The sequence below is a fragment of the Anser anser genome, assembly GCF_964211835.1.
Source record: "Anser anser genome assembly, chromosome: Z".
Classification (NCBI taxonomy): Eukaryota; Metazoa; Chordata; class Aves; order Anseriformes; family Anatidae; genus Anser; species Anser anser.
Genome location: NC_139723.1, coordinates 20,929,565 through 20,955,375, shown reverse-complemented (window position 1 = coordinate 20,955,375; position 25,811 = coordinate 20,929,565). Strand labels below are relative to the sequence as shown.

At 41.4% G+C, this 25,811-nt stretch overlaps 2 protein-coding genes across 7 annotated transcripts in view; both read right to left on the bottom strand.

Moving 5' to 3' along the window:
- The window catches only part of SNCAIP (synuclein alpha interacting protein), a 91,814-nt gene extending 80,645 nt beyond the window's left edge, over nt 1–11,169 (bottom strand). Inside the window, exons 1-3 of one of the 4 annotated variants that reach the window (XM_083819154.1) lie at nt 11,010–11,169; nt 10,312–10,385; nt 1,742–1,814 (exon numbers count right to left, since the gene is read on the bottom strand). The gene's annotated coding sequence lies outside the window, so the exon portion shown is untranslated. The remainder of the gene's footprint in view (nt 1–1,741; nt 1,815–10,311; nt 10,386–11,009) is intronic. The other 3 variants (XM_083819153.1, XM_083819156.1, XM_083819155.1) reach the window with 3 other exon arrangements.
- A 221-nt stretch (nt 11,170–11,390) lies between these two features.
- The window catches only part of ZNF475 (zinc finger protein 475), a 62,948-nt gene continuing 48,527 nt past the window's right edge, over nt 11,391–25,811 (bottom strand). Inside the window, exons 1-2 of one of the 3 annotated variants that reach the window (XM_083818708.1) lie at nt 14,923–24,446; nt 11,391–13,703 (exon numbers count right to left, since the gene is read on the bottom strand). In XM_083818708.1, coding sequence (XP_083674834.1) covers nt 19,431–20,528 — 1,098 coding nt within the window. In that variant the 5' untranslated portion in view covers nt 20,529–24,446 and the 3' untranslated portion in view covers nt 11,391–13,703; nt 14,923–19,430. Of the gene's footprint in view, nt 13,704–14,244; nt 24,447–25,811 lie in introns of those variants that run through there. The other 2 variants (XM_083818709.1, XM_083818710.1) reach the window with 2 other exon arrangements.

Below are 25,811 nucleotides of genomic sequence, written 5' to 3'. Positions count from 1 at the left end.
CTCAACATATTTTGAATACTGACAGCATCTTTAGGTTATGTTTTTTTCATTACTATTATTATTATGTTTAAGATCAGAAAAAGGCCTTTTTTTTTTTTTTCAAACACTTCCCTATGTCCTTCATTTTCTCATTTAAATTCCTCAGCTCAATTCAATAATCATCCATTAGAATTTCAACACCCTGTAGTCCCACAGTGGTCTGTTCAATTACTTTTAGAAATATCTTGGGAAAGTACTAATGCCAAATAGTACCCTCTTAAGTTTATAACATTCAAATGCTGTATTAAAAATCAGTAATTTAGAGCTTGCCTCATTTATATTTGCCTGCCAAAATATATATCCTGAATTTAGTTCCATGACATTTTTTTTGCTTCATATAAGCTTTAATTATAAATTCAAGGGAAAACTCCTATGTAAGTAACATTCCATTCAACGGTCACAGTATGTGGAGTGTATCCATCATTTGTGTATCTAAGTATACTGTGGCCAGATCCAAAAAAAAAAAAAAAAAAAAAACCAAACCCTGAAGTTAAAAGCTTTTCCACAAAAACTCACTTTTCTAGTTACTTAGACCACCCCACTTTCATTTGAGACTACAGAATGAATTACACAAATTTGGTTGTATGCATATATTACTACAGGCACATACTTTTAAAACATACTATTACAAACATTTAACAATTTTACCACAAATAAAGACATTCATTTCTGACAATTAACCCTGGAACTTGACCATTAACATCTATGCAAATGTCTTCATTTTGATAAAATTAAAATGGACAAACGACAAAAAATGTGAAAATTTTTCACATTCTACTCCCTAAACAGAGCCTATGATGTTGCAGATTAAATTATTAGAAGTTTAACCAGTAGTTTCATAGAAATTGGCAAATTCAGAGATGAACAACCAAATTATTCTTGAGAGATATTTGTGCCCCTGAGATCAGACACTTCTTAAAGTGTCATGACTCTTTTTTAATTAAAATAATTGGAAATAGACTGCCACTGCACTTCTGCAATTATACAGTGCTGTGTTATGATAAAGTACTGCTACACGGCTATGAATACTATTTGTTTTAAACCATATGGGCAGCAGATACAACACAATATTAACACTCAGAGGTACAGACATTAGAACTATAACAAAACTAAATTCTAACTGTAGAGTATTGCTATTATTTTAAGCTGTATTTTAGTAGTGTCTTCTTTTATGGATTCTTAAAATCCTTTAAAAATTTAACATAGCTTAAAAATTGAAATTTAATTAATAAATGTCACTACATAAAAACCTACCATATTATATAATGTGTGCATTTGGGACATTCCTTTACTCATATTGACTTTGATACAGTCTAACAGAATTATCACACTTTAGTGTTTTTCAGAGGGATACCTGCCTCATACAGGGCACAACCAAAGCTATTCAGAAAATCAGGAAGCTGTTTTCATTTCTTCTTTCCCCCTTCCAGCATTTACCTAGCCATGTCTTGTTTATTTTAGTTTGTCTAAGCCCTAAACTGAATGGAAGATCATTTACATCTTCACAGCATTTTCAAGTATGCACACCAGTACTGTCCAATTATCCCACCTGCAGTTGTTAATTCATCCACAGTCTCCATTAAAAAATAATAAAGCATTATTGACCCCAACTAGAAACTGGAAACAGAGACAAGGGGACTTACAGGAAGCCACAGAATAGTGCACTAGAAGGGAAAGGATCAGAAATGGCATATAACATTACCTGTGTATCTGTATCTCCAGACCGTGTTGATCACTGCCAGAAATGGGAGACAGCTCTCACTGCAGTTCATTTCCTTTACATAGCAAACAACCAAGAGACTTAATTTAGGCAACCTGAGTGTGACAGCATAAAGGTTTTGTGGCCACCTGCCACATAATAAATTGGGTTTCTTGCTTAGCATCATACAAGACTGCCACCACAGAGGCAGGGACACGGACTGGTCAATGTTGCCTTGTCTGTATTAATTACAATGACATCTCTTTATTCCACAGTGTTTCCTTGCCCATTATCTATGCGCTTTCCAGATCCCCTGTCAAATGAGTCAAGATATCTGTTAAACATCCCTGACCACTATGCAACCTGCCAAAAGGAGGGAGAGTGAGGGCAGCACAAACTGGCACAGTAAACCCTCTCTCATGTTTTTATTTAATTTGAGAGCACCTGATTTTGTAACCATCACAACATCTTCTAACTATTTATATGATTTCCAGTGATGGCTGTTTTTTTCCTCAGGAGCTTCACCTGCAATGAAACACCGAGTTCTCTACCAGTATATAGCCAGCTTTTTGTGTAGAGCACAGTCCTGCAGGAGGGCTCCTGTAGCATTACGCAGGATGAGTAAGGGGAATGAAGAAGACTAAGCACCCCATAGGTGATGTACTCAAACTCTAGCACCTTCAAACCTTGAAGGTCCTGGTGCTGTTCAGGAAAGGGCTAAATCTTTTTCATAATGAAAAGTAATAGGTAATGTTAGATTTCCATATTACAAAATGATACCGCCATTAACAATTCTATTACCCCGGTTCCCAAATACAGTTTCTCCTCATTTGACAGAAGGATAAATGAAAAGCTTAAGATAACTCATTCAAGGTCCCCTGGTGCTAGAATCAGCCTTAGCAGGTACATGCTTACATCTTGTGCTCCATCCAATGTACCAAAGCATTTTCCTCTGGAGGGCATCAAGTACAACCATAATACTTTTTTATTTTTTATGGAAAAAGATAAGTATTAAGGAAAATACTTAAGGAAAGTATGTCCACTTAAGGAAAGATGAGTATTTATTTCAGTACAATCATTTATCCAGAGACAAAATATTTTCTTGGCAGATAAGTGCAACATTCCACCAGGCTGAAACGCTCAACTTCACCTTACAACATGCCTCATGTCACAGAAACATATGCCTTGTTAGAGTCTATTTTGTACTCCTCTTTGTCTGACAATACTCACTTTTATGTGAAATATTTTCATGGCATGAAAAAATTTGCATGAAAACATCTTTTTATGTCCTAACCTCAATTTCCAACCCATCTTTTCTAAGGGTCTTAGTTAAATAATATGGAAATTATACAGTAAAAAGAAACTGACAGTCAGCAGATCGTTTCAGACTATACCCCTAGATACAGATCATTTTTGTTGTTTTCTGTTGCTTTTTGTTGTCACTGTTTGTTTGTTTATTTGCTTTTAAGTCAGAAGGACAGTATATTTCTGAATAAAAATTACTAAAATCTAATGTGGAAGTACGCTTGCTGCTGTCAAACTTTGCTCTCTCTACCTTAAGTGGAAGCACATTTCATTGAGAAGGCTGTGGATTAACTTAATAATTAATCTGACAAAGTAAAGAAATAATCGTTATTACACCCATAATAAAATAAAATAAAATTCCCAAGGAAATCTCAGCAAGGCAGGGCTCTTCCTTGAAATATATATTAAAAAAAAAAAAAAAGATACTTACACAACACCTTCTGTTGAATATGCAAGTCCTTTCAAAAGAGACATACAGTGTTTTATATATGGTAACAAATGTGTGTTATGTAGCTTCACAAGTAGCCACATTACTGTAGTAACTGGTATTTTTCACAATTTTTTTTTTCATATAACTCTGCTCTAAATTCAATGTTTTCATGTAGAATATTATAAAATGATAACTTTCTGACATTGCTCTGTCAATCCGGTCTCTTGTATTGATTTTACTTCTTGCAAAAACTTGTGGCCTGCGCCTGGAGGTTAAGGCTGAGCTAAATAATCTAACTTGGAAAACGGACTATAACATGAATTTTGTAGTGGAACATTGCCAGAAGTCTCTCCTGTCTTTTGGAGCCCTCCCTATAATTCCCTACAAAGGAATTCCAAAATAAACAACTAAAATCAGTGGAAAAGAAAATTAGACAGTATCAGTGCAAAGACTAAGGGACACACACGCAGATGCAAAGCATCCGCAGACAACATAGCAGAGCAGTAGTGGGCATGAAGTCATGAATTGATTTCAACATGTGTAGGAGTATCCATGATAGTGCTAATCTAGACAGCAAAGTTAAAAATAGCAGTGAAGACAGATGAAAGCAGCCATCAGCATGGCTTAACGATCTGTCTGGAAGGGCTGGACAGCCCGCCCTTACGTCTAGGCTGGCATGTCTTCAAATCATTTATACGTTAAAGGTAGAATCACAAAATCATCTAGTTTGGAAAAGACCATCAAGTCCAACCATCTGTGTGACCTATCAAGTCCCACCACTAAACTATGTCGCTTAGTGCCGTGTCCACACGCCTCTCGAATACTGCCAGGGATGGAGACTCCACCACTCCCTTGGGCAGTACCTTGCAATGCTTGACAACCCTCTCCTTGAAGAAATTCCTCTTAGTTTCCAATCTAAACTTCCTCAGTGGAGGAGGACCTTTTTTGGACCTTGGACCTTTTCAGCTTGTTTTGCTTTTTTCCTTTTTTGAGAACTCTTGTAGTCACTGTCAGCTTTGTCATCATCTGCTCCTAAGTAGTACAGATTTGTCCACATGAAGCTGCAGTCACGCTACTCAGTTGCTGCGTAGACACATCCAGAAAATGTGCTACTGTAGATACATTCATCTAAAAACTGCATTTGCAAAAACAAAGGCCTGGGAACACAGTGTAAAGCATATGGGACCTCATGAGGAACACATGCTTGAGAGAGTGTCCATTTTACTAAATTGTATCAGCAGGGCACGATCTCTCTCGACACAACTTGCTTTCCTTGAACTCCTGGAGAACACGAGAAGTTGCTGGTTGGCCTTTCTTGTGGGGATTGGCAGAGTCAGGACAGATTAATCCGAATGTTCAGGTACAGTGACTCACCGAGTTTTAGTGTGTAATGCAGAGATACGATTATACTCTCCAGGCAGCTGGAGGCAACTGTATTATGTGTAAATGGCACTCACTCATCTTCATAAAGGACTAATGCCAGATGCCTAAATCCTAATCCAAGGAGGCACTTTAGTTATCTGCTCTTTCAAGGCCAGTTATTTCAGAAGAATATCAAGACATCAATAACGCCTTCAACCATAACCACTGTTAACAGAGGCAGAACTTACTGCAATGCAGAAACCCAGCAGTTGATAAAGTCCTTTAAATTCAGGACGTTATCCTCTCAAATGGTGGTTTGTCATACAGGGAGCTGCAAACACTAAGAAGACGGAGGCCACTCAAGGATGGCTCATGACAGTTTGTCCAGCTAGTGACCAGAAGGATTTACACGCATTCGTAACCTGTATACTGAGTGATACACTCCAGGGAGATTTTGTGCCCATTTTGCTAAATCACAGCCAGAACACAAGTTAAGGAGGAACACTTTTAAGTGTTAAGTCTTAAGGCATACTTAGCTGCCTTAAGAGGGGAGTGCAAAGACAAACAAGCTAGTTTTGTCTCAGATAATAGCAGTTCTGGCTGGAATCAAATCACAGCAGCAGGGATTACATCAGGGCTAATTTACCACGGGAAGAAGTGAGGTAGTGAGGAGCAGAAAGTTCTGGGCACACGGATAAGAATCCAGTGCTGCTGTCTGTCTGCAGAAGCCCTGAGCACATGCACAGCCACGCTCTACTTCGCTGTTCAGACCCAGGCACCGCAGCATATGGGCACAACTAAAACTCCAGACGCTTGGGCAGCACTGCTCAAGCCATTGCATCTAAGGATTGTTCTGTGAGGTAACTTTAATAAGAAGTACAGAGAGGCAGTGAGTTAACTCCTCCACAATGGGAGCACCACAGTAAAGAGCAGAAATACAGTTCCCATTGCATTATTTGCTCATGTGCTTCAACTGTGACCTTCATGAACAACTGTGAGGAAGCGGATGAGGGTTTAATTCCTATCTCTCTTCAGTCTTGGAGATGACACCTTAAGTTGGCACATGCGGTATGGACAGAAACACATTATTAAAGCTTTTCAAACTGCTAAATTTGTGTCACATATGCCTGCAGCACATTCATAATGCTGATCAATAAGTAATGATTTCATGTTAATTTCTGAGATAACGGTGCTCCCAAAACACTTCTCAAGAATTGTTGTATTGAGCTGTTTGTAAACAAGGCCTTCCTGAACCTAGAACTAAAGAGTGAATTTAATGCCCAAAGTAGCATCATTACCATTCACCAAAGATACAACACGATACACTAACACAAATGAACACTAACAGGAGCATATTGAACTACATGCACAGATTTCAACATTTAATTTTTGGAACAGCACCACATGCTCTGTAACAGCGCATCACAAATTTGATTCTATTTTACCTTGTGACTAATTGCTTTACCAGCATATATATATTTTTTTTTTCTCCAAGATCTGGCCTGTTCAATCAAAACAGAAACTACTGTTAACATAGTTAGACTTTAAGAGGTGGTTCTCCCTTTCCTAAGGGTGCCCTAAGACGCCATACACAAATAATTAACACAAGCATGTATATGGAGCAATGAAAAACAAACTCAGCCTTCTGAGAATTATCCTATCAAATTCCTGTAAGGAAGTACTGCATCAAGATGTTATAGAGTGTATCATATTCAAATGTGCAGTGAACAGCTGAATCCTCCTTTGTCTAACCTATTGCTTGTTTCTTGGGTACACTGCCCCTCTTTGTTCACATCTGCCACAAGACTGCCCATTAATTTAGACACCAATGATGTTAGCCAGGGGGTCCAGGTAACTACGGTTCTACAGATATAAAGCTAAAAAACATTGACAAAGCTCAAGATTGCAAAATGTATTCACATTTGCTTGTATTTATCCACCATAAAAATCCTTCACCTCTAATTTATAACCTGGTTTAGGTTAATCAAAAGCAAATAACTAATTTTGTAAGTATAACTCCATTTCGTAGTGATACCATTCTGTAATTAAAGATAAATTTATGCCCATGTCCTAGCAACAAGCACAAATATTGTGCTCTATCCAGCGCTCAACATGTGAGTTACTAGAATGACAATTTCCTAATATTCAATGCAATTAGTACGTATACCTTAGGACTATCTGAATGCACAAATGGGGGAAAAAAATAATCAAATGTCTAGCCTAAGCACAATGGAATTGTGGGTCAAAGATTATGACATGCAGCCTATTTACCTTGCTAGTAGTCTTCTGCTTCTGAGTGCACTGTATTTCCCAGTTGTGCTTTGTTCTTTTTTTTTTTTTAATTAAATCTGGGACATTGCACTTACAAACATTCACATAAATCTCTCATCATGATGACAGCTTTAATATTCAAAATCTTGGGCCAAATCAAAAGCAATTCTTAGTCTTCTTATAAATTTACTACTGTGACTACAACTGGAACTGACAGTGCAGCATACAAAAGGCAGAATATTTACGTTTGTATTTTACTAAAGAGAACATGAGATACGTACATGCATGTTGAAACATGCCAGCAGTTTTATGTTGTTAGTCTGGATAGTTAAAGGTTTTTCCCATTTTTAAGAAAAATGCCTGCCATTACAGCCAGATCCCACAAAAGATCTTATGGATGAATAACCAACAGGGCCGTATAACTCCAAATTATAATCATGTGCATAGTGTTGTCATGCACATGCGAGAAAGCTATGCAGCACAGATGTAAACACAGATTGCTAAAATGGTAGAGTTGAAGGGAAGTGTTATGTTCCTGACTATAATTTCATTTTAAAGGACAAGTTCCAAATTGATAGAGTAACAATAGAACAGATGGGGAGGGAGGGATTTATACACAAGGAGAGGTCATGCAATACATTTCATTGAGTTTAAAAGATAAGTGAGACAATGCCTTTTTCTGCGGTATAAACAAAGAAAAATAATGCCAGCATTTCAACTGCAATCAAAAACTGGGGAGGAAACAGAACTGGAAAGGAAATGCTTAGGGCAAACCTTACAAAGCTAATGCTGCATTTTAACCAGAAAAATACATTTTCAAGTGTTACTCAATAATTCTATATGAAGTGCAAATACACCAAGTTCATATTCAAAATAAGCTTTCATAAATACTCCTTAATATACAAGGAAATATACCTAATGAATGACTGTCCCAGCCGCCAAGCTATGACACCTAATTTGTACTTCTCTTTAATAACTGAGAGATTTCCACACCTCAGAATCACTTATAACTTTAGAAGATGAGCTTACAGTTCCACCTCAGACAGGTAAGCAGCAGGTGATATTTCTACTAGAACAATTAATTAATTATTTTTTCCCCATCAGTTAAAAACTCCCTTGGGACCTTAAATCAATAAGGTATGTGATGTATGTGTTTTATTCTCATGGTTCCCCAGTTCCTTCCATTGAGCACACAAATCTATTGCACAGCTACATTTGCACTGAAAGAGATATTCCCTTGTGTTACTATGCACCTGCCCCATGTAAGCCTATCTTCTCTGCCTCCTTTGAGAAGCAGATATATCTGCCAGAAAAAGAGCAAGCCTGGACACAACCTTCTTACAAGTCCTCTTGCCAATTATCTCAGGATTATTTCCCTTGGTTTAGCTATGAGCCTATACTGATGAGTGAAAAGAATGGCTACACACCCTTCCAAAATCTATTGATTCCCAATGCTTTCTTACCATATTTTTCATCTTGACAGTGAAAATATACATCAATTGTATAAAATCTCTATTTTCTAAGTAAAACACAGTGAAGCATTGGCAAACTGGCTTCTTACAAAAAACTTTAACTCCCCCAAAATAGAAGTTTTCTTTTACTTAACAGCAATTAACAGGACTTTGTAAGGGAAGAGGAGAAGATTCCCATTCTGCCAGTTTCAACTGTAACCCAGAAAAGATACAGACTTTCTCTCGGTAAATAAATCGAAAATTATTTATTTAATGTGGATTTAAAACCAAGCTGTAAATAAAACTGAAATCAAAATGGTAGGTTTTCCTCTCTCTTTCCCTCCTCCTTCCTGTAACCATGCTAGTGATTCACGGATGTCTTCTGGAGCTTCAGGCAGGTAATCAGAGTCAGCCAGCCATGGGAATAGAGCTCTGCTGCACATCCCTTCTAGTCAGCTGAAATACCTAAAAACAGAGTGAGGGGAGATAACACGCTGCATTCCCCAAGGGCTGCTGGAACTACTGGTCTTTGTGCTTCTGCACTGAGAGGTGCAGTACGCCCACACTGGTGTCACCGCTCCAAGTATACGCGACACCAAATGATGCCACCACTATGAGTGCCAGCACCCTTGCACTATTCCCAACACATCTTCTGTGCTGTTCTCCACCACAGTTGTGTGTTCCATGCGGGGCTGCTTCTGCCTCTGCACTCCTGCAACTTGCTGGCATCTCACCACAGCAGCAAGACAGTGCTACTCAAACATCCCTGCTACAGAGGACACAAACTAAAGCAGCTGCACAAGGCTGTCATGCTTTCCCTTTCCTGCTTCTAATCAAGCAAACGTACACACAGGATGGAGCTGCTGTGAGAGTAGACAGAACAGGGATGTCCTGTGTGAGATGGTGAACAGTACCACCGCGGGCAGTATCCCACATCAGATATGCTTGGGAAGAAGTGATCCCAAAATACCGCAGCCACCTTGTACTACAGAGTTTTGTGTGGGGACAGGTTTCAGCTCCCAGTAAGGCTGGACAGCTGGGAAGCAGAGGGGCAGTGGGAGAGACTTCATAGCTCCTTGAAGTTCTGCTGACGCCTTGCCAAAAATGATTACAAAGTATGTAGATATTTGGAATTCTCGTTCCCCAATCATGAAAAAAATGAGAAGTTACCCATCACTTCTTCACAGCACCCAGGGGAGGTTCTGCATCTCCAAAGACACCATTCAGTCACTTTGTCCAACTGGTCTACCTTTTACATGCGGCTCCTTGTAACCTCAGAATTGGGTCCCAAAGAAATCAAGTCATACTTACATCATTTTCTGTCCTCAGAGAAAAAACGCCGCTAAGGACAGGAGCCACTTCTATCTAGTTTATCACCTTCTACATGACTTCCTTACCTGAAAGACTGTCTTTCTCCCTACGCCAAAATAGTAATCACAGTATTTTGAGTAGCCCACACTGGGCTACCCACTGTCTGACAGGATGGTCCCTTGGAGGCTTCTCAGACTGGGAGAGAACTGTTCACTGGCCCCTTCCTCTGAAACATGCCTATTTTACCCACCCTCTCAGCAAGATACAAGCCACATCCCCTTTTGCTGCACACTGAGCCAATGGCATAGATCAGAAATCACAAAGACCCGAACAACCTCACGGATCTGCTGGCTTACGATATCACCAGCGACTGGGCGAAACGTAGCAGCCTGTTCGCATAAGCCAGTTTTTGACACCGGAGAATGTGCAGATGAGAAACATACCACGCCTTACGAGGAGCGCTGAAAACTATTCCTTTTCGCACTAGGCACGGATGCTACACATTAACCGGAGGAATCTGTAAAGGGAAAATCGCTATTTAATTTTGGAACTGTAACTAGAGTGGCGAGACAAGTTTCTTCTTGACAACCGGGCAGGTCAAACCCTGATTGATCTGCACCGAAGGTCTTTGTAAGGCACTTATTGAGGTGTCCCTCGGGACCAGGTGTCCGGCTGAGGTGGAGAAGCCCCAGACACGCCTGCAGCACGGGAAGCCGGGCGGCTCACCGCGCTCACCGGGCGCCGAGGAGCTGGGCGCGGAGGGCTGCGGGCTGCAGGGCGGCGCAGCGGGCGGCCGGTCCCGCTACTCACGGCCCGCCAGGAGCACATGCAGGCAGCGCGGCGTACACGGCTCTCCCGGTGGGATTTCTGGGGACGGGGGGGGCTTTTTGAGTAGCGCCCGTGACAACGACGCCGGAGCCCGCCGGGGAGCGGGTCTGCAGGGCCGGGGCCCGGCCGCCGCCGCCTCCTTCCCCCGCGTCGCGGGCGCCCCGCGACAGCAGCTCCCGGCCCCGGCCCCGGCCCCGGTCCCGCACCGAGCCGAGCCGCGGGGAGCGGTGCTCGCCCCCCGTCCACCCCCGTCCCCTCCCCGGTGCCCCCACGCCCGCTGCGGCCGCCACAACGCGGTCCCGCCTCGCCTCACCTCGCCGCGCCGTTACACGGCCGCTCAACGCCCGCCGCCGGGTGATGGAGACGCGGACGGGCCCCGGTGCCGCCGCCCCGCACGGCGCGGGGGGACCCGGCCACGCCCCCTCCGGGGATGGCCACGCCCCCGCCGGTGGCCACGCCCCTCCCCGCGGCTCCAGGGGCGGTGGCGGCTGCGTCACGGTGCGGGCGGGAGCGGGAGCGGGAGCGGGAGCGGGAGCGGGAGCGGGAGCGGGAGCGGGAGCGGGAGCGGGAGCGGGAGCGGGAGGGGAGGGGAGGGGAGGGGGCGCGGGGACGCCCGCACGTGACCGGCGCCCGGGGGGGGGGGGCGCGGCCCCGAGCGAGAGGCGCTGCGGGAATGGGGGGGGCTTGGGGGGGGTCTATGTTTTAATTATGTGTTTATTGTTGTTACTGTTATGTCCTTTTTTTGGCCTTTTTTAACACCTTTTTAGGTGTCTTTACGTTTTGTAAGCTTTTTAGGCTTTTGTTTAATTTTTTTAGCGTTTTTAGCTTCTTTTAGCTTTTTCTTAGCTTTTTTTTAAGTTTCTTTTAGCTTTTTTTTAATCTTCCTTTGGCATTTTTTAACTTCTTTAGATTTTCTTTAGCTTCTTTTAGCATTTTTTTTTAGCTTTTTACATTTTCAGCTGCTTTACCTTTCTTAGTTTCATTTAGCTTTTTAGCTTTGTTTTTAGCTTTTAGCTTTTTTTAGCTTTTTTTCCATCTTTTTTTTACCTTTTTTCTTTTAGCTTTTTAGGTTTTTTTAGCTTTTTCCTTTTTATCTTTTTTCTTTTTATTTCTTACTTTTTCTCTTTTTAGCTGTTTTTTTTAGCTTTTTTCTTTTTATCTTTTTTCTTTTCACTTTTTTTTCCTTTAACTTTTTTCCTTTAGCTTTTTTTTTGTAATCCATCTCCCTCCCTCCCCTCCCACCATTTTTTTTTTTTTTCGGTCCCCTCCAACCCCTGCCCCCCTCGTACCACCTCCACTGCGGCCCCAGTGCCCTCGGTGCCTTGGGGGGGGGGTCCTGGCGGTGCGCAGGACTCCGGCGGTGGCGCATTGCACCAGCATCATGCGGAGCAGCCCTAAAACACCCCAAAACCACCCAGGATGGGAAAAGAGGGGGGGAAAGTCAGGACAACAGACCTTAAAATCGCTGGTTTTGGCATAAGGACACCCTCGGGGCTGCCTGTTCAATGCCTGCAGACACAAGGCTTGCAGAAAAAAAAGGAAACTTCTCCCCACCGGTCACTCTGTTCCCAAAGGAGTAAGATGGATTGGAAATGTGTTGCATGTTGTTTTTTCTAGCACGTTTCTGCAGGATCGTTTCACGGTTTGCTGAGCCTCGGTATTCCCTACGCCGTGAGGCGGAGGCTGGTGTTTGGGTAAGAGCTGTGCAGCATGCAGCTGGGTGCACGCAGGAAAGGCTGGATCTGTGTAGGATGGCAGCATCTTGAAAAGCTGAATCCTGTGGCCTTCGTCACGGGTCTGTGGAAGTCCGTGATGATCACAGCATCCATCACTGATCACATCCAGTGATGTCAGTGACTCTGCTCTTGTGAGGCCCCACCTGCAGCCCTGCATTAAGCTCGGGGGCCCCAGCACCAGAAGAACATGGGCCTGTTAGACTGGGTCCAGAGGAGGGCCACAAGGATGGTCAGAGGACTGGAGCACCTCTCCTATGGAGACAGGCTGAGGGAGTTGGGGTTGTTCAGCCTGGAGAAGAGAAGGCTCCACGAAGACCTCATAGTGGCTTTCCAGTGCCTAAAGGGGGCCTACAGGCCAACTGAGCCCAAGCCATTCTGTGGTTCTATGTTTCTATGATGGTATGAGAAAAACTCTCCATAAGTTTTGAAACTTCTGTGAGAGATGACCTCAAGCCAGCTTTAGAAGTGTGCTGTTTGATAATACTGCTCACGAAGACGTGGCCGTGTTCCAGTTAAAGCATGAAGCCCATAGAGACGTGTCCTGCACGAGCCTTGTTGCCCTGTGCAGGACCAGCTCTGGTGCCCCTGTGTTTGTTCAGGAAATGTGCAGCACTCCTGAGATGGGAACAGTGGGCAGGAACAGGACGGAGGCAGCAGGAACCTGGGAGAGACAGGCCCAGGAAGGCGAAGTACGTCCCTGTTTTTCTCCAGTGCAGCAAGGCGGGGAATCAGTGTTCTGCTGTACAAAATGTTTTAACAGTTGCTGAAGCTCTAGGGTTTTTTTAAGTACTTCATATGTAAAGGCAGCCGGTGGACTCCCAGATGGTGACCTAGGACTGCTGGCGTGTGATATCCCCACCACAGAACATCGCAGACGGTATCATATTACGGAAAAACTAGCAATTACAGAGTAAGTGCATCTCCTGAAATAACAAAAAACAAGCTTTAGGTTGGTCGTAGGATGACTCATAATGAATCACAATCATTCAGAGCAGTCATTGTGGCATTTAAATGTTCTCTTAAAAAACAGATATATATATCTGTGTGTGTGTGTATATATATATATATATATACATACAAGAGGCTTAGCAAGGGTAACGACCATTTTTAGAGCTTGACAGAATTTATGTACTCATTTCAAAAGAGTGAGCCCAGACCAGGTGCTTTATTCCTTTGTTCCTACTGAGTGGAGATAAATGGGACACCAGACAAGCCAACCTTGCTTCTAACATTCCAAAAATCATTCTTGGGTTTCCCATCTTCAGTTTGCCCTACAATATATCTTACATTTTACTCAAATTGTGAAAATATTTTCATTCTGAAAACCGCGTAAACTTGTAGCAAATATAAGCATAGGCATAATTCCCTTTGAGAGGATGATGACAACATTTCATAAACTGTTAGAAGTACTGAGTTACTGTTTAGCTTAGATTACAACAAAGAGTACCATATATACCACCTTAGATTTATGAAATTGCTACATCTGAAGAAATCATGACACTCTGTACCTGGTACCCTCTTCCCTTCCCTTCCCTTCCCTTCCCTTCCCTTCCCTTCCCTTCCCTTCCCTTCCCTTCCCTTCCCTTCCCTTCCCTTCCCTTCCCTTCCCTTCCCTTCCCTTCCCTTCCCTTCCCTTCCCTTCCCTTCCCTTCCCTTCCCTTCCCTTCCCTTCCCTTCCCTTCCCTTCCCTTCCCTTCCCTTCCCTTCCCTTCCCTTCCCTTCCCTTCCCTTCCCTTCCCTTCCCTTCCCTTCCCTTCCCTTCCGTCTCCTCAGTGTTCAGATGTCTGAACCTGATCTGTTAGCCCACAATGGATCACTTTGCTGTCAATGAATTTCAGAAAGCAAAACGTTGCCTTGAAAAGAAAGCAGATGGGATCCTCACCCATAAGACAAGAAGAGATTAAGAAAACTTTAATAATTAATTTGAAGACATTTTCAGCTCTGTTTCTGGGATTGTGCATGCAGGTATTTTCTGCAATCTCCAGAGGCCATTTACTTGGCAGCTATTACGAGGGGAGAAAAGTCTCAAGCCTGGGCTTTATTAAACGCTTACTGATTTGGTCTGTTCTGTTGGGTGAATCAGTCAGATTATTCACAATGGGACATCCAAGGTCCTAAATTCACAAATTCAGCAGAACTGTGCAGAATAATTCAATATAACACATATGGATGTAAAGCTAGTACATGGCATTACAGATTAAAAGGTCAGAAAAAAATTACCATAATCAGCTACTCTAGCTTCTGGCATAAAAACCCATCATTCCTGGTTGAGCTGGAGAATATTTTTCAGAAAGTGATCTAATCCCCATCATCACACTCCTTGCAACATTGTTGTAATAGATAATTAGCTTCACTGTTAAATTATGTGTGCTTTGTCCAGCTTCTCATTTGTCTATTTGTGTTTTCAAATTCTGATTCTGGCTTTAGTTTTACCTTTGCATGCTGTTAAAAAAAAAAAAAAAACCTCTCCCCTCTCACAGGTTTTCTTACCATCCATGTTTTTCCAGTATCTTTTTAACCCCCCTTTCAAAATATTCAAGTATTTACTTGAATTTCCTGAGACTTGGATAATAATCGGAGCTTGCTTGTGGGATTGCTCGGCTACTGTGTCATACCAGGAATACACGTGTAGCTGGCTGTCCAGAGTTACGTTCTGCTTTCCTCCCTTCTTGTGTGTGAGATATGCATTCTTTGATGTGACATCACTGGAGAAGAAAGAAAAAAGAAAAAAGAAAAAAAGGAAAAAAAAAGAGGAGATATTTTTTGTATGATTAGAATACACAGATAGATATTGTGTGTTGCCAATTTAGACATAAGACAAAAAGTCAAAAGTCTTGGAGTTTAAGTTTAATGTTGATTTACACATGTATCCTTTTCAATTCAGTAGGGGTATGAATGAGTCATTGGAGGAAATCCTGACTGTGCAGCACTATGAATTGGATTATGGCCAAATATTATGTTTCACTTGAGCCTTAAGCAAGTACTCCCATAAACTTCTTGTAAGAGCTGTAAGTGAATTCTGATCACAGCAATTCTACAAATTAATGAGATTTTTTACAGCTATAACCAATACATTGTTACTAATTAAGCTGTTTTGAAGACGCCCCCATTAATAACATGACTCTGAGAAATTTTAAACCTATGCTTACTGTCAGTCTCTTGGCAGAAGGTTCCATCTCCTGTGTTAGGTCAAAGTAAGACATTTCACTTTTAAGTAACTGCTAAAATAATGACATGAAAAACATTTCTGGAGAAATCTCTGGAAATCAGCTGACTGTGTAAAAAAGGCACAAAAGGAAAACAAAGTAAGACTTACAGACCAAATCACAATGATGCTTTACATGAGAAAGAAGGTGCATTTCTTATAAAAATCTAAGGGTGGAAAAGCTTCAGCTCTGGGAGTTGACCAAATGCCTGCATTGGGGTCTGGTACTTCCCTACTACAATGAGGAGTTCTGCAATAGTTCTGGGAGGAAGCAACTTGGGGGGCACAGAGATAATATAAGGAGTTTCTAAACAGTCAGAAGGGTGGCTGTTTTTTTTTTTCTTTGTCCAGCTGGATCTCAGACAACATACACACACACACATCTGCCTATCTATCTATGTGTATGAAAGGAACTTGTCAAGATGATATCTAAAACTAGCCCTGAAAATTGATTCCTGGAAGAGAACACCAATTCTTTCTTTCTCTTGCTTCTCCGTGTATCACGTAGGACGCAGTAAGATTCATCTGTCGAGGTCTGCTTTGCTTCTTATAAAAGTAAGGATGTTAATAGTCACTGCACTACCTAGTCAAAGATCACACGTTGTGATGCCCTCTTAGACAATGTTTCAAAATACTCCTATAAAGGTCAAAGACGCTACTTCGGGTAAAAATAATAACTGAGTTTCAATATATTGAGAAGGATGATATCAAGGGAACATGGCAATAGCACTGAAGTAGAGTACAGGTATTTCATGGATGAGTGTTGGCAGGACTTTATGGAAACTTTTACTAAATGTGCTACTTTGCCCCAGAAAACAGCCATTTCACCTGCAGCATCAAAGAAAAAATGGTCTCATTTTTGTAATCAGGTGTTGAGGTTTTCATCCTTTTATGTGGCTGACAAGACCAAGATACTACTGAACTTTAAAGCTGCATTAATAGAATCACAGAATCATGGAATGATGCCACCACCCCCATCTACTCGATGGAGAATACTAGATGGTGGGTCTTGAGCACTTCCAGGGATGGGGTATCCAGAATGTATCTGGGCAACTTGGTCCAGTGCCTGACCACCCTCAGAGTAAATAATTTCTTCCAAGCATCTATTCTAAATCTCTCCTCTTTTAATTTAAAGCCATTCCCCCTTGTCCTATCATCACATTCCCTGACAAAGAGTCCCTCCCCAGCTTTCCTGTAGGCCCCCTTTATGTACTGGAAGGCCACTATAAGGTCTCCCTGCAGCCTTCTCTTCTCCACGTTGATAAAGCCTCAGAAATTCTGATTCAAATGATTTATTTAGCAAATCTGTGTTCACCAGAACTTGCTAAAACCAACTCCCTGTCTTCTCTGTGGTCTAAGATTTGAAATAGTAATGTGAACAAGGAAGAACACAGGAGAATGAGAATGATGCTTTCATTTACAATAATTAACACTTCAAATCAAAAACTTTTAAGCAATGTTGTAATTTTTTGGTGGATAAAGTGAATTATTTTGTGACTCTTAGAATTGACTTAACGTGACTAAGGTTTGTGTAGGGTTTCTGATAGTTGTGTAGGGAAAGCCTCTCTTTCTTACCCTTGCACAGAGGATAAGAAACCAGATCATTTCAGACAGCATTTTCTTTTGGCTATGGCATGTTTTATTTCACTGTTGTTTTCTGTCTCTGGTCTAATTATTTATCTGTTTGCCATCTCTGAAGCCTAGCATATAGCTATTTAAAGAACTGTGAAGTAAAGAAGAAATTATTTGTGTTCCTTTTCTACAACTCTGCCAATGTTACTAAGTAATATGAACTCTTATTTGCTTGCAATAGTTCATTTGTAAAAGAATCACAATTATAAAGATGTGTTGGATGATGGTACTCTGTAAGGATCCTTGACAATCAGATAAGGAGTGAGGGCAAAATAGACCAAAAGGAAATTAAGAAACAACATGTTATTTTCTGTAAGGAAAGCAAACAAACAAAGAAACAAAACAGAACAAACAAACAGACAAAACAAAACAAAACAAAAAACAGCAACATATTTTCAAAGCAGAAGTTGAAGTCTAAAGTAACTCCCCCTGAACTCAGAATAACAATTCTCCTGACACGGTCAATGATACAGAATTTAATTTCTCTCTCTCCCAACACTCTAACATGTAATTATGAACCAGCAATAACACAATTAGCTAATTATCATTTGAAGTCCTCATTTAGTTCTTCTGATACCAAATAGGGTTTCTGCCAAAGAAAACCTTGTTAGTTATTCAAATAGCATTGCATTAGGCATTCAAAGGACTACAAAAACTAAAAACAGCAGACATGTCCCATGAGATTCACAGCTCCTATTGTCAATCCATCCTCTGTCCCATGATCATCACTGTAATTTACAAAAATAAAAGTAGGAAAAAAAATACCAGCCAAATAACAGCTGTTCTAAATTGGCCTAGTTTTTTGCAGTCAAGGAAGAATGATGTTGATTTCCACCCGTGGAGATTCCAGCTCTGATCTTTCATTTTCTTCCTTCCAATAAGTCAATAAGGATCTTAATAGTAGCCAATGATAACACATTGGCTTACACAGTGTTCATATTTTCTTTGTATTTGTCTTTTTAGTATTGTGTACTACATTACAGTTATTTTTCTTTCTTCTCTAGAAGAGTTTCCTTTCTCCTCCTATTTCTTTTGTGTCTTTCCCCTTGAGCTATTATTATTATTCAAACTGGCAAAGAAACTGGTTCCTAATTTTTCTCCAGAAGAAAACAGATTTATTTGAATCTTTCTTGGCAGCATGTTGCACACCCTTGGGCCACCATGGAAGTACCAGCCTCTGCACTTAGTGACAACTCCCTTTTTCTGGATATTTGTTGTTATTGTGGTGTGCTAGAGTAATGAGGACAACTCCAGAATACTTAGCCTAGAGAGCTTGGAAAAGCAAGATGTGGAATTGTATCTTCTCTCTCTTCTTCCACTCTCTTTGCCATACTAGAACAGTATAAAGGGGCTTGAAACTTGTCAGCTGCCAGGACAGAGTTTCCTAATTTCCAAGGAAGCCTTGCATTAACATCTAGCTGGTGTCTTACATGCAATTTATCACCCTATTGTAAGAAATGGAAGCTGCATAATCAGGCCATGGGATGTGCTAACCTGGCAGATGCTTCCTCCGGAGCTGCTAGCAGCTGGTGTAGTTTAGAAGTGCCTTTTGGTTGCTTTAAACTGTTTGGCAGCTGGCAGTGGACCAGCATGAGGATCAAGCTATTCCGCCCTCCTCCCCACACTTCCCTTTATGTGATTGCCAAGTTGAAATTGAATGCCTCAGAGAATCTACATCAAGAACTTGGAGTTTAACCCAGAAACCTATTGGATCAGATGCTGTGTCTGTACTCCAGAATTTGTACAGGGTTAGGCTGTCACCTCCTTCACCCTGTGGGAAATTATTCTGGGATAGATATGGTACATTGCAATAATGAAGCCTGAAGGCTCACAAGCTCATTGGTCATCATAGCCAAATCTCCATCTGCCAAAACAGGCTGTCTCCTGTCCAGTCACAATAATCAAGGCACTTCTGCCAGCTATTGCTTTTTGGATATCTAGTAATGGTGAAGCATGAATCATAGAATCACAGAATGGGCGGGTTGGAAGGGACCTCTGAGGATCACCTGGTCCAAACCCCCTGCCGAGCAGAAGCACCTAGAGCACGTTGTGCAGGATCCATCCAGGTGGGTTTTGAATATCTCCAGAGAAGAAGACTCAACAGCCTCTCTGGGCAACCTGTCCCAGTGCTCTGTCACCCTCACAGTAAAGAAGTGCCCCCTCATATTGAGCCAGAACCTCCTGTGCTCCAGTTTGTGCCCATTGCCTCTTGTACTGTTGCTGGGCACAACTGAAAAGAGATTGGCTCCATCTTTTGATACCCTCCCCTCAGATATTTATAGACATTGATGAGGTCTCCCGTCAGCCTCCTCTTTTCCAGTCTAAACAGGCCCAGCTCTCTCAGCCTGTCCTGGTATGACAGGTGCTCCAGTCCTCTAATCATCTTAGTGGCCCTCTGCTGAGCTCGCTCCATGTCCCTCTTGTACTGGGGAGCCCAGAACTGGACACAATACTCCAGGTGTGGCCTCACCAGGGCTGAGCAGAGGGGGAGGATCACCTCCGTTGACCTGCTGGCAACACTTTTCCCAATGCAGCCCAGGAACCCGTCAGCCTTCTTGGCCACAAGAGCATATTGCTGGCTCATGGTCAGCCTGCTGCCCACCAGGTCTCCCAGGTCCCTCTCTGTAGAGCTGCTCTCCAGCAGGTCAGCCCCCAGCCAGCACTGGTGCTTGGGGTTATTCCTCCCGAGGTGCAGGACCCTGCACTTGCCCTTGTTGAACTTCATGAGGTTCCTCTCAGCCCAACCCTCCGGCCTGTCAAGGTCCCTCTGAATGGCAGCACAGCCCTCTGGGGTATCAGCCACTCCTCCAAGCTTTGTCTCATGAGCAAACTTGCTGTGGATGCACTCTGTTCCATCGTCCAGGTCTTTGATGAGTAAGTTGAACAACACTGGACCCAGTACTGACCCCTGGGGGACACCACTAGCTGCAGGCCTCCAATTAGACTCTACACCACTAAGTACAACCCTCTGGGCTCTGCCATCCAACCTGTTATCAACCCACCTCACTGCCCACTCATCTAGGCCACACTTCCTGAGCTTGTCTATGAGGATGTTATGGGAGACGGTGTCAAAAGCCTTGCTGAAGTCAAGGTAGACCACATCCACCACTCTCCCCTCATCCACCCAGCTAGTCTTCTCAACACAGAACGATACCACATTGGTTAAGCATGATTTTCCCTTGGTAAATCCATGCTGACTGTTCCTGACCATCTTATCCTCCACATGCTTGGACATGACCTCCAGGATGAGCTGTTCCATCACCTTTCCAGGGATGGAGGTGAGGCTGAATGGCCTGTAGATTCCAGGTGCTTGAAAAGGCCAAATTCACAAGTGGATCTAAGAGTCTGAGGTCACTTATTTCATTTGAGGATGATGTTAGCAAAAGCAAGTGTAAGCAATAGTTCAACACCGGAGAGATCATGAAGGTAATTATGAACCAGCTAGGAAAGGATTTGTAAATTTTAAGGATAACCTAGACAAAGCAAGAGTAATTCTGATCTGACATTGACAGGTACCAGAACCCTACATCTGCCTTTGAAGCCACCTCAGCTAAGGAAGGCAGGGGAGCTTGAAGTCTCAGTGCCTCTCAAGATTAATCACCCCAACTTCACAAAATTTTTCTAAAAGTATTTTGGAACATGTAAGTGGGTAGAAACCTGAAAACAGAAAATGAAGTCACAATAAATCTAGAAAAATAGGAAACACTGTAACAAACATCCAGAAAAGGGTTTATATAGGGTCTAGGGTGTCTGGATGACAACTTGATTATGAGATGTAAGAAGACTGTGAATACTGCCAGCAGATCCAGAGAAAATGGGTCAGACCAGTGTTAACTGCAAGAGAAATACCTTAAAGAAATTTCAGACCACATGGGTATAAAATGTATTGTTCCTTAATTGGTGAGAACAGGGAGTAGTGCCCAAGCAGGTGCCCAAGTGACACTGATAAGGTAAAGGAATTCTTCAATGTATTCTTTTCATTAGTCTTTTATATGAAAGTCCAGTGTTGTTGCCAGGGTCAACTCATTGTTAGCCATCTATTCTGACACTGCGTATAAATAGGATACGTCCCTGGACTGCTGGGATAGATTTTCAAAGCCTTATTGACTTAAAGGAAACAGTAAAACATTTCATGTAGTTGAATATGAAGTAATTCTGACACAACACCCAGATGCATATCTCTGTCATTGTTATTTGCCTTGCCAAGTGTTCTTTCAGTCAGCTGCTACTTTGGATGGAATATCCCTGACTTGAGGTATCTATCCCTTTCATCTTTATTTCAATCTAATTGCAGAGTGGATTTGAGCTAAATGTACTAGGGATACACAGAACATTTGGTGAACAAGTTGATGTGCAATGAATTTAATTCCTGACCTGCTATTTCAGCTATTACATCAGCAATAAATAACAAATTTCTCACGTTTTAAGTATATGTGTCCTTTGGAGAGCACTATCCTTTTTCACCATTTCTCTCTGAGTCAGAGACAAACTAAATTTCCAAAATAATCAGCCATGAATACTGAAAGTATTATACATAAAGTGAACTTCAAGATACAGAGAAAAAATATCCCATAGATGGGGATTTATGGCCAGAGTTATGGTTGGCTACAGAAACCCTACTACATTTAAGATTTCAAGGAAAGAGTAAGTGTGCTAAATGTAATATTACGTATGTTCGAGTTCTCTTCATCTGAAGTTAATGGATTTCATTTCCCTGTTTCTGAGTATTTTTGGGCTTGAAGATGATGGAAGACTTTGACAGCAAAGAGTAAGATTAGTTTTTTTTCTATTTGTTGCGAATGAGACATAGTAATGCAGTTCCATTTTCAGTAATGTATGGATCAATTCAACCTCTCAAGGACAACCCATCATTAATTTGGAGTTGTTTTGGCACACCTCTTCAGAGTAAACTATGTATTGTCACTACATCCCTTGGTTCTGGTAAAGAGAAGTGGATCAACTTATTGAAACAATCTTTTTCAGTGTGCTGCCTCTCTTTTTGAAAAAAAAATATATATATATGTACAGGGTTCAAAGTGTGTTGCAAAAGTGTTGCAAGCTCCCATGTAGAGAGTAATTTTATCTCTACCAAAAAGAAAAAGGACAAACCTCCCCTGGCTTCACTAGGGTCAGGATTTTACTTGAAATACACCACACTTCCATACCATAGTAGTCAACGGATTTGCTACTTGACCTATGTTTTCTTTCTGCATATTCAGTGAGGTAGACCCTTAGAGCTCAAACCTTTTTGAGAGATTCAGAGAGTGCAACAACTGCTAATATAAGAAGTTTGTATTTATTTGATGTAATTCTATACTGTTGTAATTAAACTGTTCTCACAGTTTAAAATAGGAAGAAAAGAACAGGTTCATAGGGACAGGGTTGGATTGCAAATTAGCCCTGAAGTATCAAATCCCTCTGTTCTGCTGGAAAAAAAAAAAAAAAAAAAAGCTTTAAAAACAGGTCTTAGTGCTTTCTTTTAGGGTGTAACTTAGGCCAAAGCTCTCATTTCATATTTTTACTTTTAGATAGAACATTATGTGGTTACACAAAAATACAGATACTTGATAGAAATAGACATTTATTCCATCAAGCTGTTTTCTTAATTCCAAGCAATATGTCCACCACCACTCTATTGTTTTTTTTCACATGCTTTTGATGTTATTGCCCATTTTCAATGTACATATTGCAACCTAAGAACTCACACAACTAGGTTATAGATATCTCTGTTGCTTGTTTAGCCAAAGCACATTTTTTAAAGCATGTACACTTGTGAAGTCTAGGAGAGAGAAAAGAAGAGGTGGGTGTTGTTCAGAGAGATTAACGTTTGGAGAAATAATGACAGACTTTTAGCTACAGAAGTGTTAGGGAGCACTGCCATGGTAATAGTATAAGCTGTGCTAACAGAGTCTTTAATAGGATCAAGCTGGATAAAACTTTCCCCTAACGCATGAAAGAACACCTTTATAAGTAGTGTTTTTGTCAGCTATAATCCTGGAAGTCTAATTCATGAAAAGTTTATCATATGAGATTTTCACTAGAGGAGACTAGCACAGTCTGAAAACTAGGGCAGGAGTTAGATTTATCAGCTCATGATTCATCATGCAAATAAATTTATCTTTTTTCTTTAAATAAAATTTTGTGGTAAATAAAGGAAAAATATCACATAAATCTTTCATCTTGCTTCAATAAATTATGTACATGTGGAGATCAAATTCAAGTGCTTGTACTGTATGGTCACCTGAAATACTTGAAGACCCTACTGGTTGTGTGCATTGCACAAATTGCTACTTGGGAAGATGAGACAAAGCAAAAGGAATACAACTACCTCCTCCCAACTTTCACCTCCTGAAACATCGATAGTCTGCAGTGCATTGAGGTGCTGAAAGCACAGCAGAATTTACAAACTCCTTGGGGCACTCCAACAACCACAACAAAATGGTGTGTCTTTGGAAAACAACAATACAGTGATGGAAAGTTCACCTATCCTTCATGATCACCTTTTCTGAAGGTAAGGATGAAAAGCACGCACTTAAAATATCCAGTAAAGCTATCCAAAAAAAACAGTTACTCATTGTATCTTTTGCTATATTCTCAATTAAATTGGTTTCAAAATAAGATTCATGAAGTGTGAAGTCACATCTGGGTTATTAAAGACTAGAGAAGAAGGGCTCTGTATTCATGAGATGGTACAGAAGAATAAAGGGATGACAGCCAAAATAAGCAGAACACAGGAAAAATAGAAAATAAAATAAAGGCAAGATACCAAATAAGAAATGTATTGCAGAAAAACTCAGACCAAATAAAAATACCCACTTTGCTATCTGTGCACTTACCTTTGGCATATAAGTCTAGATGGAGGCATGGAAATTTAATAGGTACGTATATTTTCTGTTTCTGTCACCCACTTTTTTTTTTTTTTAATGTCTGGAACTGGAATGAGTAAATGACATAGACAAATGTCAGCGACATAGACAGTGGTATCGAGTGCACCCTCAGCAAGTTTGCAGATGACACCAAGCTGAGTGGTGCAGTTGATAGACCAGAAGGAAGGGATGCCATCCAAAGGGACGTAGACAAGCTGGACAAGGGGGCCCATGTTGAACCTAATGAGGTTCAACAAGTTCAACTGCAAGGTGCTGCACCTGGATCAGGGCAATCCCAGACACGAGCACAGACTGGGAGAAGAACTCACTGAGAGCAGCTCTGCAGAGAGAAAGTTGGGGGTTCTGGTGGACAAAAAGCTCAACAAGAGCCAAAAAAAAAAAAAAAAAAAAGTCTTGATCTGACTTGTAAATCTGCTTTTTTTTTTATCAGTAGCAACAAAATCAGTTACTAATTTATTCATAGAAGAGAGAAATCCTGGTTTTGCTCTGTAAACATTGTTTCAAGAGCTAGGGCTCTGGGTATAGGTGATAGCTATATTTCAGATTCACTCAAGCAAGTACATCTAGCAGACTGTGAAGACAAAGGCCTCTGTTTTCCACTGACTAGTCTGGCAAAGTCTTTTGGCATGCCATGGAGAAAGCAATCAGTGTCTGGACTTTCCTTATCCCTGCAAATGTGATAGGTCTTTCCACCAAGACTGATCTTGTACAGCAAGATGGTGCCTGTAAGCTATTACTGATCCTGTTTAAGGTCACCTTCTTCAACTCCTGCTTTATCTGCAGAACCCACTGTTACAAACCAGATAATCCCTGCCAGGAAAAGTACCATATAAAAAACAACTGACCAGCATAAGCATCAGCTTGGATCAGACAGAGCCCAGTATGCTTCGGTACCATGGATTCTGAAGTAAAGGAAATGTTCAGATTCAGACCGTGTGCAGAAGAAAACATGCTTTGTTTGAATTCCTGAGAGAAGGGGAGGCAGGGGAAAACCATGACCCTCTGCTTTGCCTGCTTTCGTACAACCGAAATTCAATCTATAAGAAGGAATGAAATAGTCAGCATTTCAGGAGCTTACCAAATAAATTACTAGTGCCACGTCTATTTGTAATTATAGGTCAGTTCTTAATACTGTTGTAAACCACACATTCCAGGGCTTTGCAAGCACTTAAAAGCATATTTTACTCTCTTTGGATAAAGGAAGCTGCCGTTGGCAACAATAAAAGAAACGCGGGCTAAGTCCCTTAGTTCTTACTATGAAATGGTGATTTTCACTGCTTTAAGCAGCTCCCCCAGCACACAAGCTGTGTGCACTCACATACCACCCAAATCTAAGCTATTTCTTGTGACAGTTTCAGCCATGTTATGGAAAAATTCAGTGACATACTATGCAACAGCAGCACACTGGCAGCTCTCTCATGGTATCATGTCTGGAGAGTCTGATAGTAGTATCAGAGGCAATGTCTCGTAAAAGGCACTCACTGTAATGGCTCCACAGATCCAGAAGAGCTGCAGGCAGGATACGGTGTCAGTAGCAGGGGCTTTGCTTCATATAACTGATCCTTCTGGATTTTGGAAGTGGTATAATTACAATACGAGTGGGGTTTTTGGTTCATTTTGTTTGTTTGCTTTACTGTAGAGACCATGTTTGAAAG